The sequence below is a fragment of the Aythya marila genome, assembly GCF_965140915.1.
Source record: "Aythya marila genome assembly, chromosome: 3".
Lineage (NCBI taxonomy): Eukaryota > Metazoa > Chordata > Aves > Anseriformes > Anatidae > Aythya > Aythya marila.
In genome coordinates, this window is record NC_139044.1 from 74,244,987 (window position 1) to 74,264,400 (window position 19,414).

The 19,414-nt window shown below is 38.6% G+C and overlaps 1 protein-coding gene across 1 annotated transcript in view; it reads right to left on the minus strand.

The window, feature by feature from the left end:
* Nucleotides 1-14,417: 14,417 nt before the first annotated feature.
* Nucleotides 14,418-19,414, minus strand: part of FRK (fyn related Src family tyrosine kinase) — a 60,066-nt gene continuing 55,069 nt past the window's right edge. The window contains exons 7-8 of the mRNA XM_082757772.1: nucleotides 18,849-19,014; nucleotides 14,418-15,926 (exon numbers count right to left, since the gene is read on the minus strand). Of these exons, the coding sequence (XP_082613898.1) occupies nucleotides 15,718-15,926; nucleotides 18,849-19,014 (375 nt within the window). The 3' untranslated portion in view covers nucleotides 14,418-15,717. The remainder of the gene's footprint in view (nucleotides 15,927-18,848; nucleotides 19,015-19,414) is intronic.

Sequence of the window (19,414 nt, forward strand, 5' to 3'; positions counted from 1 at the left end):
CAAGCCATTACCTGGTCTCTATATCCAATTACATATCTGTATATTTTTCAAAGCACATTATCTGATATAGTAAAAAGCATTGTCTGCCTCTGTAGATTCTAGCCCACTTTGTGTATGCATTCCAATCTAGATCTAACAGCAAAACCCTAAAACAAAGTGTAGGTAAATATTCATACCCTTTCAAAACTACTGGGAAAAAAGCAACAGCTCTCATAGTACTTCAAAACCAAATAGTTAAACAGGTACTAAATTCATTATTAGTGGAATATTTTTGCCAAAATACTTACAGAAGCTGGACAAATTAACTTTAGTTTCCATCATGATACATTGAAAGTATGACTACAAATAATTTATCTCCTTACAAATTATAGGAGCAATTAAAGATGTAATTAAGAGAGAACAATCTCTTAACTTGTTCAGAAGTAAAAGGCTGAAAAGTAAGGAACAAAATATGAATACATGTTCAGAAAAATATTTTGCAAATGTGCATCCATTTTGGGTGTCTGTTTTATTTGTTGATTTATTTTAATACCAAAACAAAACAAAACAAAACAAAAAAAAAAATGATAAAAAGATAAAAAGTCAATGCATTTCACACTTTCTGTCAAAAATCATCTTTGTGTATGTTGCACAATTCTTCATTTTGATGTTGATTTCAACATTTTTCTTTCACACTATTTCAAAACAGAAAAATAATACATATTTTGTCTTATGATAAATAAAACTTTACAGTTTGAGTTTATTTTTTACATAAATGAAAGTTTCAATGGGTTTTCACTGTAAGTTAATGTGTAAATTGCCTATTATTATTCCTATATTTTCATGTTAACTATCTAATTTTGTTCAACATTTTCTAAATCTGCAACTGTAGTTCTAATGCAATCAGTTTTAAATAGTAAAATTAATTGGAATTCCATCTTTATTCCATAAACCCAGAGATTATTCATGGTCCTAAGGTAATATAACGTGTGGTAGCTCAGGGGTTGTGTAGGTTAGGGATAATTCATTTGACTGCAGTATCAAGAAGCATTGGGATTCCAGTAATATGAAAATATGTTTTTTAAGTGTCTAAATATTCTCTTCACTGTTTTAGTTTCTTTTGAGTAGTGAGAAAACTAACTGTGTGAATTATTTTTTTTTTAAAGGAAAATGACCTTCTCTATCTATAAATATTAATATTTTGCAGTTGGTCTATAGTTATGATGAAAAGCATACATGTTTTCTTTGTTCAGTAGCAATTTCCAAAATCTTTATCATAAAAATAAGTGAAACACAGGATAATTATTTTTTTAAAAAATACTATTACAGATTTGCCATCTCAGTAGCTACAACTGGGTACACTTAAGATATTCTCAAGTAGAGATGCCTAACGCTTCAGGTTTATCTGTGAGCTCCTCTTCAAATTTGTACCTCATGTAGGTGAGAAAAAGTCATTTGTGTTTATTCAAGGACACTACAAAGGGCAGCATACTGCACAGCCTGTTGAAGAATACCAACAACATTAAAAAGACTAGAAATGGGCAGCAATCATTCCCCTCAGTATGTTTTCTCTCTGTATGCTAGGCACTTCTCTTTGAATGCAATACAACTTAAAGGTGGGACACCAAAGGTTGTAAACCTCTTGATTAGGAGAGCTTTCATTTGAACACTTAATTTGCCTACAAAATGCTACAAAGAAAATTAGATACAAAAACTGTGTACTTGCATGTATTTCTCTGGACTGAATGACTACATACAATTATATATTTAAGCCATATTCTAAATTGCAGTTGAAAGAAAGGAAGAAAAAATAATAGGTAGGAAAGTGAAAGTTTGAAGTGAAAGATTGAGTTAAAATGAAGAAGTAATTAAAGGTTTATGGAAAATTTAAAAAGGAAAATGATTTTCACAATGCTATATAAAGTTAATCTAAGTAATAGAAGGTATCTACAGAACCCATTGAACAGTAAATACAATTATTATAGAAAGTTAGATTTCTTTAACACATAGAAAACACTGAAAATTTTTCTTATTCTTTCAGCTATTTGTTCATAGGTTACATAGGCAAATATATATATATATATATATGTATATATATATATCTTTGGCTAAAATAACCAAAACTAGACATTGTATTTTTTTGTTTGAATATAGCATAGATAGATACTTCACTGAAGCAACTAAATAGGTATCATAGTCTGACCTCACATTCTCAGCAGTCTGCATACTCTGTGCTCATATTTATCTCTTCAAATTACATTATCTTTTCTTTTTTTTTTTTCCATTTTCTACACAGAACTACAGTAGATATCTGTACATAGATCAGTTTCAATGTATTTTAAGCATAAAATTGTCATATTCTTGGTAACTCTCCCAGTAGTTTTCTTCAATACTACATGTTAGGAAACATTTCTTATCTTAGTATAGTCAGAATGCCATAGAAACTGAATGTTTTCCAAATAATTTGCCCCACACAGCAAAATGCATATTTGTCCCAAATACCCAAATATCACCTCTCAGTTTTGATTCTTAGTATGTGATATCCCTTCTCATTGAACCATGTAGCACAATATGTGTCTACAGTTTCTTTTCTCATGAATCCTACTGGGAGCTTTATGTTTTTCCTGGCCTACCAAAAAAAAAAAAAAAAAAAAAAAGGTTTTTAATATTACACCTGTTATAGATGAAGAAACACTCCTTTATTTCCATTAATGAAAGCTGTTTGAAGAATGTCATGTTTAGAGAGAAGCACATATTCATTTGTCTTAAACTTTGTGCTTCAATGTCATGTTTGGTTCGGAACCTTATGGTAAGTCACAGGCAGAGAATGACAAGGTTCAAGGAAGGACTAGATAGTCTCTGGCTGTAATTTATATTGCAGCAGCTGGCACCCCTTACGTGCTAAATTAAAGTACTTTATATTAATACATCAAGCTGATCCAAAAGCAGGATATGGCCCTGAGGAAGCAACAATTTTGAGAAATGGAAGATGCCATCTGCAATTGCTTCCATGTCTTAAAGACAGAGAGACGTTCTATTTTCCCTTTGGTCTCCACAATTTCTCAGCACTTTCTATTTTTATGGAAACTATCAGTATTAGATACATCAAACTCCATTCACTCCAAACACCCCTTGGTTATTTCCCCAGCCTTTAGTCTGACTTGCTGGCAAAAGTTTGCCAGCCCAGCCTGTTCAATAGCCATCTCTGTGAGTCATAACACAGGAGCTCCAGATGGAAGACTGGGCAAACATCTCCCTCCAGAGTTATCACTAATTCAGTTCCCATCAATCAACCAGCAGCTGGGAGTGAAGAATCATTCGTTGCTTTGCCTGGCTTGCTCATGCCAAAGACTCAGCACATTAGAGCTGCATTTTCCTTCATATCCAGTCCTTGGGAAGGAAAAGTCTGAAGCCTCTTACAGATTTCCCACATGGTTATTCAGCCCACTACCTCCAAGCATCAAGCCATACTTACTGTGTGAAGAGGATTTTGTCTTAGCACTGTGACATGGCATTTTTTAATCTGAAGAGTGAAACCTCCTGGCTTGTCAATCCAAGGATGTGGTTTACAGGTAAAATCTAGTCAGTCTTTCCTCCATCCAAAAGACAGAGGAGCATTACATGCATTATTCTAATGGCACTGTAGCAAGTGGTTGGCAACCCAAAGGCACGTCTGGGTTAACGTGGGAAGCAAGCACACTGAATAAATGTGATTGCTCGTGCCCATTCTGCAGTTGGTAGCAGTCATAGGAGTTGGCTGGTGAGCTGTGATAATGGTGAGAATCTAGTTTCTGCTCTGTAGTAGCAGACGTGGCAGGAGGTGGCTGTTCCTTGAGCCAAGACAAAAATTGAGAATGAACAGTTGGAGTATGCTGGCAGCAGAGTTTTGGCACGAAGCTGCACAGCAAATGCTACATGGTGCCAGTGTGACCTGCTGACTAGTGCTCTCAGCCGTCACCTGCATGTGTGGATGGTTGCAGAAGCCTATATCTTGGAGGATATGAAAGAAACAGAACTGAGTAGAAAACAAATGCATAGCCTGAATAGTGTCTTCAAATCAGGTACAAACACCAGCAGTAAGTACCCAAGAACGCTTCTAAAATAATTGCTCAAAAAAAATGAGGGCTGGCAGATACAGGCCTTTGAATTTAGACACACCATCCACTAATAAGGATGCATGGGGCTGCCTCAGTGGGGATGGGGGCATGGTCTGAGGTGGAATGTTGACTGCTATTCTCAGGAATGACATTCAGTACCCCAAATATGTCTCTTTGTGCTGTGATGAGACCTGGAAGTCAAAAATCTCCTTTGGGGGCATTTTTTATTTATTTTTTTTAAGGGTTAACCCAGGCATTTCTCCTACACATTCAATTACAATAGAGAGATTAAAAAGATCTACACCACACATCGTATTTCTATTTTAGGGGCCTCTGATGAAAACTCAATCAAAGGTAGAGTTCTGATTGTTACCCTTGGCTAGCTATGCAGTGGTACAATTTTCTGTGCTGCCTGGGCAAGAGTGGACATGATCACTTTGCATCATTTCAAATGTATTCATGTGTTAAAATTTAAATTCAAAGGTTACTGGCATTGTATATCGAGGGAAAAAAGAAACAGTGAACCAGCTAGAAGAAAATCATACACTGCAGGACAGAGAGAAGCTAAAAAAAGTCCGCCCAACAGAGAAAAAGCAGTAAAGAAAAATTCAGCAGGGAAACGAAATAGTACTATATACAAATTATATATAGAAAGAAAAAAAGAAGAAGGAAATCTACTTCTGTAGGCTAGCCTTTTGTGAACATTACTTTTATCCACAGCTTCTATATAGGTAGCAGACCCTGCTTTTTCAAAAAACCTTGTATTAAGAAAAGAGAACTTGAATCACCTATGGGGAAAAAGAGAAAGGCCACAGGGCTAAATCATAGGAGTCAAAGATTTTAAAAATTGAACTAAAGGTACAAAGCGAAAAAATACAGTGACAAATTCATAAATTCTACATAGTTGCTCCATTCAACATAATACATTGTTCACTGTCTCTAGTCCTGGGAGACGTTTTATTCACCCAAAAACCTGTCTTCAGTCTGTCCGAAATAATATTTTACTTCTGAGATACAGGGATATCATTAGATAGAGGGCATCTGACATTGCCGTAGGGCTTCCCATCTGAAAAAAAAAAAAAAAAAAAAAAAAAAAAGAGCTCTCAGATGAGGGAATTTTGCACCCTTGTATTGTTACTGTCTACTGATATTAAATAGAAAAATATACCTTTTTTGCACGTTTTCTACTTAGGAGTCTGCAGGGAAATCAGGTGTATCACAACTGAGTTAAGATTCCAAATTGTCAATCAGAAGCAGAAGGGGGGGTTGACATTTTAAGTAGGGCAAGTGGATCATCCCGATTTTAACCAAAGGAGTGGAATAGCAAAGAAACCCAGCCAAGCTCTATCTCTTACCCTTCTGATTTCTCACAGCAGCACTAAACAGATAGTTGTAGCCTATTGAAAAGACTCTCTAAAAGTGTAACAACCCCTCCTCCACCACCATCTCCCTTTTTCACAAATTCAACTGGATGCTCCTGTGCATCTCAGTGATAAAGCAGGCTTATTTATATTTGATTCTTTCTCTGTTTTGTTAGAAGAGTGTTCTGCTCATTTTTCTCCCCACCCACCTGTCACAATTCAAAAATGTCATGTTAATGTTTTATAGGCAGACTCCTCCTGGCTTCTTCTTAGAAACAGCAGCATCGTTGAATAATTTATAACAGTGTGTTTCTGCTCTATTTTTTACTGGGCTCCAGTAAGCTTCCATGAAGGAGAGGGAGGAGGAATCACATAAGCAAATGCTAGTGTGTGTCTGCCTCTGCACACAGTGTTCAGCCCCCTTCTCTGGAAAGACAGGAAGGGAAATTCTCCTCTCAGAAATGCGGAAGGCTGAATTCAGATTGAGGAATGGGGCTTTCCATCACCAGCTGCAAGGATCACAGCAGGTAAAATCAGGTTGAGCAAACATCTGCTTGTCAATATTGTGCTTAGCATTGTAACTGAAAAATGTCTTGGTGAAATATGGAGCAAAGAGAGAGTTTGACCTTGCCAGGCTCTACACCCAGGGTCTGACATCGCCTTGCAAGCTGTTCCTTTACTTAAATCATTTAAGCCTTTGCTGATGCAAATTAAAATAAATACAAGCACACACACATGGATACATTTATTTTAGATATGGGCTGCAGGGCTGCTGGAGTCCTCCTTAACACAGAGCATGAGAACAGGGCAGAGAAGGAGAGCAGGGGGGCTGGGAGCCCCCTAGCAGCAGCCCCCCAAGCAGCTACCAGCCCCCTAGAAGCAGACAGCTGGTGGCAGCCAGGTCCCACCACCCAGCAGCCTGACGTTGCCAGCCTGCTCCACAGTGCAAAGCAGGAGTTGAGGACAATCTGTCAGCCAGTGCTGCGTTTGCCCCAACCTTTTGCCTTGCTCCATCCCCTCCCACCCCCCTCCATGTGCAAACCCCACTGCAAGCCCCCCAGTTCATCCTAACTGTCCTGCTGCTGCCCTCCATTCGGCAAGGCTGCCATCTGCCTGTGCAGAAGACGAGCCGTCCAAGCGTGGTGCTTTGGGATTATGACTAACTACTCTGAAGGAATGAGTGTCTCAGTCACACTTTCTAATTATAGATATGAAAAGTATAATACTGTTGTGGAACAAGGAATCCATTTGCAGGCAGGGGCTCAGCTGCCTCCAGGAGAGCAGGGCTCACCCCATGACATGGCTCCTTGGGAAGACAAATTCCATCACCCCAACATACCCCCTGCCTCCTCCTTGTGTCCCCCCTGCCTCCCCTGATGCTGTCACTGAGCACAGCACCACAGGGTGTGGAACATCTGTTTGAGCAGCCTGGGCCAGCTGTCCTGTCTGTGTCCCCTCCCAGCTCCTGGGGCACCCCCAACCTCCTCACTGGCTGGGCAGCACCAGGAGCAGGAGAGGCCTTGGCTCTGTGCGAGCACTGCTCTGCAGCAACTGAAACATCCCTCTGGTATCACCCCAGTTTTTATCACAAATCCAAAACACAGTGTTATAAATGGCTCAGTCTTCAAAATAGGATTAAATAAAAAAATAGGATTTATTAAAAGAATAGAGGTAAGCAAACAGCGCTGGGTGCACCAGGAGTCTCCGCTCCACCAGGACACACACCAGTTACATCAAGTAGCTGATTTTTATGCTCCTAGACTAATACATATTCATTACTACTTCTAAAAAAATAGGTTATTATAATTAGCTCCCGGGGTCCAGTCCCTCCTACTGGAGCATGCGCATCAGTCTCCAGTGGTCCCTCTGGGGGTCTCTAGGGGTCTTTCATGCTGAAGGCTCGTAGTCTTCCTCTCCAAGTTTTTTTCTTGTCCTTCCCCTTTGTACTCCTTGGCAGCATGTCAAGTTTACACAGCATCCCCTGCAGGTCTTGTCTCCTAGCCGTCCTTCAGCTTCTTTTTTTTCTTCTTCTTAATTTCTTGGCCACCTGGCCAGATATCAGAGGCTTGCATAGTATCCCGTAACAGTCACTAGTTGTTATCAGTTGTTCTGAAACCCCCAGACATCAAAGACTTCATACAAACACAAATAGCTTTCTTATTGACACTTCACGAGTAATTAAAACGTTCCTCACAACAGCATTGTGTGAGCCTCTATGAAGAAAAGTAACTGTCCCAGCCAAAACCATGAATATATATATATAATTCAATGGGGTTCCTATTTGTTACATTAGAAACAAAGTGGCGAACATAACCCATTAGGCGTTAGGTCTGCTCCCCAGCTCTGCCCTGCACTTGCTGCAGGGACTAGTGTACCTAGTGTACCTCCTTCATCATCTAAGCTTTGAAGAAGCCTTTTGTAAAGTCTGTACTAGTACTGCTATGTCCCATACTACAGAAGGAAAAGTAGTCCAACAGACAAAGAAATTTATACCTTTAAAAGTGAGCTTGGTGGGATACTTTGATTTTATTTTTTTTCTAGCAAAGATTAAAAAAAAAATGACATTTGAATCCTTCTATACTCTCATAATGCCACAAGGAGACAGCCTTTCACCCCATTGATTTGGAAACATGTAGGGAATGACTCCAGGTTTTAGCTGTCACACATTCATGACTCCAGTGTTGGTTTTTGGACCACAGTACTTTACCTCAATATGCATTCTCTCTTTTTATTATTTTTTCTTTTTATCTTACCTTCATTCACTTAAGGCAAACAACTTTTTAGTGCAGTGTTAGTGTTACACTGCAAATCATAAGTATGTCTGCAGCTTGTACAGTCAATTCCAAATCTATGAACTGAACACAGTAACTATGCATCTGCAGTAACATGGTAAAAGATTCTCAGCTGAATGCTTGCAATGTACTGAACTCTCAGTTACTAGTGATGGGTAAGAAACAGTGACAAATGAAAAGCTAGCCCAAAACACTGCTCAGGAGACTATTTATTTAACTTTCATCTTTCTCTTTGGAAACCAAAATACTGAACTTGGATGACTAGGTGATTTAGCCTTGTCATTATCAATTTCTCAAAATTCTCTATACTCAAATGTGCAGAGAATATATCTTCATTGCAGTTCTTGAAACTTGCACTAGCCTACCTGATATATCTCTACCAGCTAGTGAAGGGGTTGCTGTCAGTGTAGGTAAAACAACACATAACTGAGCACGCTGCCCCTGTGACACATTTCTTCAGCTTTCTCTGTGAGATTGGTAATGGATTCTAGTTTGCTACAGCTCTGGTAGTGACACCTGAGTTATCTTGTAATGTAAAGCATGCTGTGTCATACCACCCAGATTGAAATCATACCTTTGACTGAAGCAATGAGCAACCATACAGAAAACAGCAATTTCCTAATTTCAAAAATCCTATTTGAAGCACTGGAACGTTTCTCAGCTGCCTTCATAGCCACAGAAATGTATTCATGTTGAGAGAGTGCAACAGTAAATTTTAATTTTAGAATGACAGAAGTTTAATTTTACTTATAAAATATAAAAGATGATAAAATAATGGGTCAGGTGTTTTTAGACCTAAGAAACAGCACCATTATGATTTAGATATCTGTCATAAGTTAACTCCAAATCAATATTTGACACTTGCACTATATTTAAATTACATTGCTCTAAAGTACATTAAGAATTCAATGTTGGGAATGCAGTTATTCCACAGATCAGGCTAACAAAGGGCCAATATAATAAACAATTTATAACTTTAAGTATGTTTCCTGCAATAATGTTCCAAAATCCATCCTAAATAAATCTTGTATAATATCTCATTATAACTCATAATTTAGCTATATGAAGAATTAAAGAATTAAATTATGGTTATTCTCTAACACACTGGATGTTTTATCTTTGCCCTTAAGAGTTATTTCATGGCATAATTGATTGCTGGAGCCACATATCTTATCTGAAGGATGAATAAGAAAAACTTCACAAAATGATTTTAGAGCTTTGGGAATTGTAAGAGGATGTGATATGTACTTATCAGACCTCCAGAAACCACGAGTATAGAGAAATCTCTTATCACTGTATGAGGCAGGGATTGGCAAACACACTTCTTTTATTAGTATGACAACTGATTAGAGGAAACTCATAGCAACATTGCATGCTCCTGAAGTGGAGTGTGTGTATTCAGGAGTCAGACATGCAATGGTATGACCATGTATCACTGTGGTATCAGGTTGGGGGATACTATCACGCCATCCTGAAGCTGTTTTATCCTAGCACTGACCATATACAGCAATCTGTGAAGTTACTGGGCTATACAGAACTATAGCTACAAGTGTGATGGGAAATGATCTTAGCATAAGAAGCCTTCCAGCTTTTGGCTAATTCTGTAAATTTGCCACTGAAAGTTAGCCTTGCCAAGCTAAATGAAAATGAGCTAGGATGTTCTAGACTAATATTAGCTTCAGTTAGGACTTTTTTTTTTTTTTAGGACAACTTTTTTTTTTTCCTTGGAAGGCCAGAAATATTTTATTAAACTTCAAAATAGAAAGCAAAAATGAAATGCCCATACAGACCTGAAAAGGATAACAGATCCTAAAAGCATTTTTTTCTCTGAATTTTCTGCTTCTTTCCTCATCTCTTTTAGTTTCCTGACAAATTGTGTTAATTTACCCAATTCCTTTATCTGCTTCTGCTAATATAGTGATGGCAACCTGAAAGGGGCTTGCCTTCTGTTATTAATGCAACCTAAAGTATTGTAAAATCTCTCATAGATCACAGGTAAAGGGCAAAGAAAGTTATACATGCTATAAATATAAATGCTTGCCAAAACAAAACCTTTCACTGCAGAACTTCCAAAGGGAGAATATTGTCTTGTTTGTGAATGCACTCCAATGCACATCAGTGGCATTTCAGGAATCAGAAGTATTGTCCACACCAAAAGGTAGAAAGAACCCAATTAGAAACTGCTGTTTTCAAATGGCCATAGACATTTGATTCCAGCTACCCCAGCTGGCCAGCTGGTTGGAGTACTTGTACACATATCAACAGTGTACAAACACATAATTTAAAGGTTTTGCTGTTACCAGTGTTTTTTACAAGACTATAAATTAAGGTAGAGGTCATCTTAAGCCACCAACAGTAATGAAGTTTAATCTCAGTTTTGGTCTCATGTTCAGCCCTCCAGCAATTTCTCTTCCCACCTCCCCTTCTTTCAGGGAAGGCTGCTGTGAAGTTTTTGATGTAGCAACGTGTATTTGAGTGTTTTTCAAATTTTCAAATGTGTATTTTAGTGTTTTCTGTACTTCAGTAAGGAAGGACTGAATTCTTCAGTAAAATGCAGCTGTGAAAATTAAAATGCCAAAGTACCTTTCACTGATTTCCCAGCTTTCTTATACTTGTCATTTGTCATTTCTCATATTGGATTATTTATTTATTTATTTATGGATTTGTCATTCCTGAAAAGCTGGAGACTGGAAGATAACTTACATTGATCTGCTGACAGTAAGTGTGAATAGAATGGAAGTTTTTTTCACTGACCCCAGCTCAGCATTTTGTTCAAGCACAGTTCCTCCAAACAAACTTTTCCAGCAGGTGACTGTGGCAGGAGTCTGTTGCAGGCTGGAGCCTGCATCAGCCCAGATATTGACAGACTGAATGGAAGCCATGCAGCTTTCATAGAGAAATGCCAAACTGTATCTCTTGGAACAAGTTTGCACAACTCCCATATGCATCATTTTTACCTGCTCCAAGGTCCATTCACTACAAATAGGACTCATACTGAACAGTGAGTTACAGTGGCCAAGGGAACACTGAGTGGACAGGAGACTGCAAAACTTTTTAAATTAGTAAAATAAAAGCATATAGGACAGCATAAGGAGCAAATCACTTGAATGAGTCATGTGTTTCTTTTCTATTCCATAAAGACTAAGGAGTCCCTAATACTTACAGATCAAAATACAGTTGCGGTGCTCCATAACTTCTTGAAGAATGAAGTATTTAAGAAAAGCGGCAGTTCTTCCTTTCTGGTTGAACATTTTTAAGCTGTCTTTTGTAATATAACATAAAATAATTTAGTTCTCAAAGAATAACTGAATTACATAAATAAAACATTACATAAAAGATGTCTGAGTACAATTTATGTGAAGTGAATTTCTCAAGATCTGGTCTATTGTAGAAAATTCAACTCACCTCTTCTTGATCCTTTTATTCTATCTAAACATAAGAATTTATGTCAGTTCAAAAAATCTATTACTCTTTCTCATAACTGAATCCATTATTTTACCTCCATGATCCATCAAGTAAAAACAAGTGCAATACATAGCTCTAGCAGAACCTTGAACATAAAAGGCCTCAAAAATAGAATAAGTTAAACCCATCTTACTGTGCACTATAACCAGATATGATAACCTTGATGTTTAATTTAAATCAAGTCATAGAAAAGACATCTGACTATAATTGCTATTGGTCATACACATAAATACATGATTATAAAATGGATTGGACTTGGAAAGATATAGTTTTGCGTGTTACATTGCCAGTAACACACTGAACTTTGTGATGGTTTATCACCCTTTGCTACCTTCGTCATCCAGTCTTTCCTGGTAATGGATCCACCTGGATGAAAAAATATGGAGAGAAAGAGCTGAAAAAAAAAATGCAGATTACACTGCGTTGATGATTTTTTCTCTTATTTGTTCCCCTGCCATCCCAGGGGTGGTATTACAGCTCAAATTAGAGTGGCAGCTTTTCACTAGTCCAACCAGGGCTGGCTTTAGGTTCAGACAAAATAAGGAAGCAAATGTAAATGCCTGGATTTAAGCCAGAAAGATGAACCAATGGATCTCATGGCAGCATATGTGATTTTTAAGCTTTGCCTCACTTTGTTCATGGCTGGTGACAAAAAGACTCTACAAGGCACCACAATTTCTCAGGGCAATGCAGTGGGGAAAAATGATCATCCTGGCCCCACCACCTACCTGACTTTTCTGCCTTTCCTCGATTTCTTCTTCTGCTAAGAAAAGAGGGTTGGCTGGTCACCAGGCACATGCCAGTGAGGTGGAAATTTTGTTTAGGCTTGGAAAACAAAGGTTGGCTGCACTCCTTCACCTACACTATGTCACCTTGGGGAAGCCAAATATGCACATATTGCCTCTAAGCTGAAGACAAAATCAACTAATTTATTTGATGTGGTGTATAGAATGAGACACACCAAAGTGACTCTACCTCCTGCTGTCAGTCAGTGCTGCTGCTTATCTCCCATCCTGGGCCAGCACATACTAGAGGCAGCTGGCAGACCCAAACCCCGTCAATAAGCTAAGGCTGTGGAAGCATGCAGAGAGACAGGAGGAGAGGAAAATGAGCAGGATGTAGCAGCAGGGGAAAATGCCTGCCAGCAGCATCCCAGAATGCCAGGCTTTGTCACCTGGAGGCCACCACATGGGGGTGCCCACTCCTTTCAGCTAAGCAAAGACACATCTTGAGGCCACACTGGGAAGTGTGAGTTTGAAACAACTAATTTTGTTTTATAACATACATTATGAAACACACCCTCAACAAAGAAGTTTGCCTCTCTCCTGGATACTTTTACAACAACAAACAGAAAACAAACAAGCAAGCAATCATCTGGGGTGCTTTATAGGAAAAATGTGGTTTTGGTGCACCATCTCAAGGAGCCTTTCTCTCTCCTCTGACTATAGGAGAAATTAGGGAAACAATCTGTCCAACTTGACTGGATGAACAGCTTTTCTGTTCCCTATATCCTGGTTTAGGCTGCTTCATTGTGCAGGTGCACTTTCCTCAAAATTACTGGTGTTGCTTCAGTGCTACAAGATCCTTTTTACTTCCACTTGAGGGCAGGAGCCAGCACAGTGAAGCCTGGACAAGTCGGTAAAATTTGAAATTCAGAAAATTTTCCTATTTCCCTATTGCTGTTGTAGTTTGTTCGTTTGGTATTATTTTCCTGCCAACTCATCTTTGAAAAAAAAAAAAAAAAAAAAAAAGGTCTCCATTGAAATGCACTTCTGTCCTTTTCAAGGTTATATTTCTTTCATCTGCTTTTTTTTTTTTTTTTTGAATCATGCAAACTCAGCTTTTATTTGCAACATTCTTAATGTTCTCAGTCTGAAAAATCATCTTAGAAATACTGCTTGAATACTGCTTAAACATCAAGATTGCAAGTTTGATGATAAGTTTGAATAACACCATTCCTATTCTGACTATATAACACGTCTCTGTGGGATTTGCTAACCTTACATTGCAACAGTGCTAAACACAGCTCCTGGCCAGAAGAGAGGCGCATGGATTGATGGAGATTTGATAACCATAAATAATATCTCACTGGGGCCAGGAGCCAGTACTTAGCATTAGCCTAGAAACAAACAGGGACAGTATTAAGGCATGAGACTTTGCCTGGGACTCTCCATGCCAATTCTTATCAGTATGGGTTTGGCACAGCCATTTAACCTCTTCTTTCAGAATGGTGATCATTTTCCAAAATCACATGGATGGTATGACAGCTAATTAATTACTGCTGTATTGTGCTTTACAAATATAATTAGTATAAAGACAGCTACAAGGGAGAAACATTGCACACAAAAAATGAAGATGAACAGAGACAGAACACTAAAGAGACTGTAGGTGTAGTCAGACAGAAAGAGGAAAAATAAATAAGGAATATAATTCTGAATAGACAGCACATAAAAGGTATGCTTGAAAGAAAAAAAAAATAATAATATATATATATACTTAATAATAATAATGAAAAGGTATGTTGCCTTCCAAAAGTAGAGGAGGGTAAAAGGAAATTAAAAATTAGAAGCAAGGCACTGAGATGAATGGATCTGATATATCTAAAGAGAAGAAAAGATGATAAAGAAGAGAGGTAATAAAAACCACCCAGCCTTTAAAGTAATGAATCTTTTAATTTATTTATACCTTTTTTGATATTAGAGGAAAATGGTTGAAAACTTACACTGAGCTCATGCTATGTTAACACAGTAGAGCTCTTAATTCCTGGATTATGTTGTTAAATAATTAACTGATGAATCATAAGTAAATAATTGAAGCTTGGTCCTCTAAACCTCACAACTGGAGATAAAACTGTCACAGTTATATTAAATTTTAGCAAAACTGATATTGAAGTTAATTAGAAAATCTGGAAAAAAAAAAAAACTTCTAAAATCTGTAGCTGGGAAGACTGCTAGCAGAAGCATCTGGGCCCCATTTCCCCATGGAACAAAATAAAAGGGATCATCAATTATTTAAATCTCCTACATTAAAGTTAAATCTAGAGAAGATGGAAGCATAGATTTCTAGTTCTTCTGTGAAATACCTACACCTGCCCTGAGCCTTGTCCTGTTGGAGAAAGTTATTGATGTGTGCAGAAGGATAAGATGTAGGGGGTCACTCTGAAATGTTAACGTAGTCTTGATTTCTTTTTAATATATCCAGAATTCCTAAACTTTAAGATCTTTTTAAGAACTTTTAAATTCTCCAGAAATCCTAAACTTTAAGAGCTATGAAACCAGTCCTTATACTTCAATAAATAATGATAGATCATAGGTTTCAAGACACTATTTAACATTCAAAACAAACAGCTTCAGGAATCTAATAATGATTGTGTTTATTCTTGTAAAAGAGGAACTGTATACAAACTAGAAAAGATCAATCCTGCATCTATAGAACAAAATAATTCCTTTCCCCCCATGAACTTCTGTGTTGCCTTTTTTTTTTTTTTCAATACAGCAAAAGCATGTGTACTTTGGGTTTAAGCAAGGCAATTAATCTGGATTCTGCTGTTATCATGTTAATGGGATTTTTATTATTATTTTTTTCTGTAAGAGAACTCTTAAAGCACAGATCCTGCTGTGCAGAGTGATCAAACTCCTCTACAAGCACAAACTAGTATTGTTCAAAAATCTAAGGAAAAGAAAATAATTATTCCCATAAAGAAATTATGAAATGCTGTAATGCTACTGTGCAAGATTATTTTTTTTTTCATTCTTGTGATCTGATATTTAAAAAATAAATAGAAGCCAGTTTGTATTTGAGAAGCCCCCACCCTTTCAGCTTCCTGATGCTTCATCTTGCAAAACACTTGCCAGCAGCAAAAACTTGAAGTGTCTTTGAGTGCCAGCATTGGCGTGACAGTGTAGCAGCCCTCCTTGTCTTCACCTCATAATGTCTCGCTTCATATCTGGGCTTAAATTAATTTCACAGCCACCCCTTCAGTCACATTCACACACTTTTCCACCTCAGCCCCCATCTTGGGGTTCACTTGGCGTTGTCACAGTTGTTGGCACTGATGTCATTCTCTATGAAGCTCTCCAGCTGCCAGCACAAGACCTGGAAGGTGGGCCTCTCACTGGCCTCCTGGCTCCAGCACTGCATCATCATCTCATAGATGGACTGTGGGCAGCACCTGGGCTTAGGCAGTCTGTACCCCGTGTCCAGCATCTGGATCACCTGGTGTCCTGTCAGGCCTGTTAATGGTTCAAGGAAGAAAGAATTCATCAGACTTCCAGGGTCTGCATAGGCACATGTGACGCCACATGTCCCTGACTCCTACCTAGATGAGAAAAGGGTGTGCTTTCTCCAAGTGCAGCCATGCTAAGGGCAGAGATGGGAGTGGGAAGGCCCCATTCCATAGAAAAAGAACACAGAAACCACTGGAGGTGCCCAGATCAGCAGCTGAAAAGTACCTCCAGTACTTCCCAGGCCCCTTACCCTGACTGTTCTGATGCAAGGCATTTAAAATGAGTTTGTCGTGGTGGGAGGCTTCTCCTCCGCCACCTGTCCTTTGCTTAAATTATTTTGACATCTACTTCACTTAAGCTAAATCTAAGTCACTCTGCACTCAGCAGCTCCAAAACCTCCCAAGAAAATCTAACCTGCTTTTGAATTTTCCTTGCATTTGGAAAGTTTTCAATAACATCAGCCCTAATTTTCCTCTGGTGCAGTTATCTTGTGGCATCCTGCTCTGTCACCATGGGTCATGAAGAAGAAGCAATTCCCTTATCTTTATTGTACCTTTTATGTATTAAGGCTATTGTCCAATTCCCTTTCAATTTTCTACTCTTTAAACTAAATCCTCAGTTGTATAATCTTTATTTCTTTTTCTTAGATCTCTGAATGATGTTTCCTTTGTACATTACCCATTGCCACAATGGTTCAACATAACCTTATCTCTTAACTGATTACAGAGGACATACTCCTGAAAGTAATATCAAGAAAGCAAATAACCATGGCAAAAGGACATTTTCTTCTGTAAAGTTAAAGGTAAACTACGCCTTTGCCAATGTATAATGCTATGTATTTATTCAGACAATACCAAAAATCATGGTGCTTCTACTTGAATAATTTATGTATGTGTGTTTACATATGCACACATATACAGTTCGTGTAAGAACAATTTGAGGATTTGGAGCGTGTTTTGTTCTGTTTTGTTTTGTTTTGTTTTGTTTTTTCCTAAAGTGCTTTCACAGGATGGGAAGATGGAAATTAAAAAGCAAAACCAACTTTTCCTTTTACAGTAAATACCAGTTTTGAACCCCATTAAATGTAATTTATGGTAAATGCACCAGCCCTCAGGCCTGTTGGGATGCAACATAACTTTTTTTTGGTTCAGTCCTGCCCTAGTGTTCTCCTCACTAGCACAAAATGAATCACAGTCAGGCATTTCATTGATATCTGTTGTTACTGGAGCCACAGCTCTTGAGCACTTCTCAGAGTGCTAGGTATATTGGCTCTTCTCATACCATTAAATGTACTTATGTGGTTGGTGAAATTTTATTCCTAATACTTGTGATCCTTCTCTTTATGAAATCATTCCACTGTGTAGTCAAATATGAAGGAATGTGGGAAAATCACCCTTATTCATTTTTTGGATGGCTTCTTCCTGAAGTACCTATGCAGTATTTCATCAATGATAGCACATTCTTTTATGTGATATCCACACAAAAGAAAGGAAAAACAAGACAGCAGGCAGGTGAGAGAATGAGACCACACCTTGAATATTATGTTCAGTTTTGGGCCCCTCACTGCAAGAAGGACATTGAGGCCCTGGAGCAGTGTCCAGAGAAGGGCTACGATGCTGGTGAAGGGTCTCGAACACAATTCCTATGAGGAGTGGCTGAGTAAATGGGTTGTTTATTCTGGAGAAGAGGACACTTATTGTTCTCTAGAACTACCTGAAAGGAAGGTGTGGGGAGCTGGGGGTCTGCCTCTTCCTGCAGATAGCTTGCAACAGGACAAGAGGGAATAGCCTCAAGTTGTGTCATGGGAGGTTGGGGTTGGAAATTAGGAGAAATTTCATCTCAGAAAGAGTGGTCAGGCATTGGGATGGGTTGCCCAGGAAAGTGGTGGCATCACTGCCCTGGGGGCATTTAAGGAAAGTTTGGACCTGGTGCTTAGGAACATGGTTTAGTAGGTAATATTGGTAGTACAGGGATGGTTGGACCAGATGATCTTGGAGGCCTTTTCCAACCTTAATGATTCTATGATCCTATAAAAAGCCTTTCTCTTTTCCACATTCTAGCAATTGGCATCTTTGATCCGGTGCTGGAGGGAAATAAACATTTGGCTTCTGTGTATGTGAAATGTAGGTTGACTCCAGCAAGAGAAATCTTGAATGGCTGTTGATCACAGCCTTTGGAAAGCTTCCAGGGAGCCTGGGGCAGCCAGAAGGTCTGACCCACTAAATGGGTATCATCTGAACAGCTACCTTTCTGTATTTACAGTTCTAACCCTTTAACATGCCTGTGGTACAGGCATTAAGCTTTTTAATGTGTCCTGGCTTCAGGTAGGATAGAGTTAATTTTCCTCCTAGTAGCTGCTATGGTGCTGTGTTTAGGATTTAGGATGAGAATAATATTGATAACACTCCGATTTAAAATTGTTGCAGAGCAGTGTTTACATTAAGCCAAGGACTTTTCAGCTTTTTGCTTTGACCTGCCAGAGGGCAGGCTAGGGTTGCAGTGGGAGCTGAGAGGGGACATACTCAGGACAGCTGACCCAAACTGGCCAAAGTGATATTCCATACTATCTAATGTCTTGCTGAAGAATAAATATGGGGGAGCTGACCAGGATGGGGGGACTGGCTGCTTGGGTATAGGCTGAGCATCGGTCAGTGAGTGGTGAACAATTGCATTGTGCATCACTTGTTTTGTACACATTATTATTATTATTGTTTATTATCCTTTCTTTTCTGTCTTAATAAACTGTCTCTATCTCAACCCACAGGCTTTCATTTCTTTCTGATTCTCTTACCCATCCCAGAGATGGAGGGTGGAGGGTGAGCAAATGGCTTCATGCTGCTTAGTTGCCTGCCATGTTAAACCACAACAATACATCATTCTAAAAGCAAGAAAACAACTAGAAATCATTCCTTAGGTAAAAATGCTTACCAGCATATGGCACCTTTCCGTAAGTCATTATTTCAAAGAGAAGTATTCCAAAAGACCACACATCTGACTTAATGCTGAATTTGTTGTGGCAGATTGCCTCAGGGGCTGTCCACTTCACTGGAAGTTTTGTTTCAGGCCTGGTTTCACATATATTTCCATTTTCTACCTGTCAACAGTAAAACAAAGTCTGATTTAGGATTGTTTTTAGCAAAGCACTTAAGCACCTGACCGAGCTAAGCTTGTGCTTAAATTTATCAAACGCTTGCCTTTCATGGTATTAAAGCATGCACTTACTGAAGTCTTTTGTTGAAGTGGGCTTTACAGTTGAGAAGTGCTACTGTTCATTGGAGGCCTTTCCAAAGCATTTATCATTTCAAGTGAGCACACAGAGTTGGAGTGGCTTGTGATTAATTATGACCTGCTACTGTGAGCTCTGAATCTGGTGTGCAGGATCTCAAAAATCTGTCAGAAGTGGCACTGTAAGCATCCTGCTGACACTAGAGACCAAATGCCTCCAAGTCTGGTCTTCAGTAAATAGAGAAGGAAAGAGCTAGAGCTAATGAATT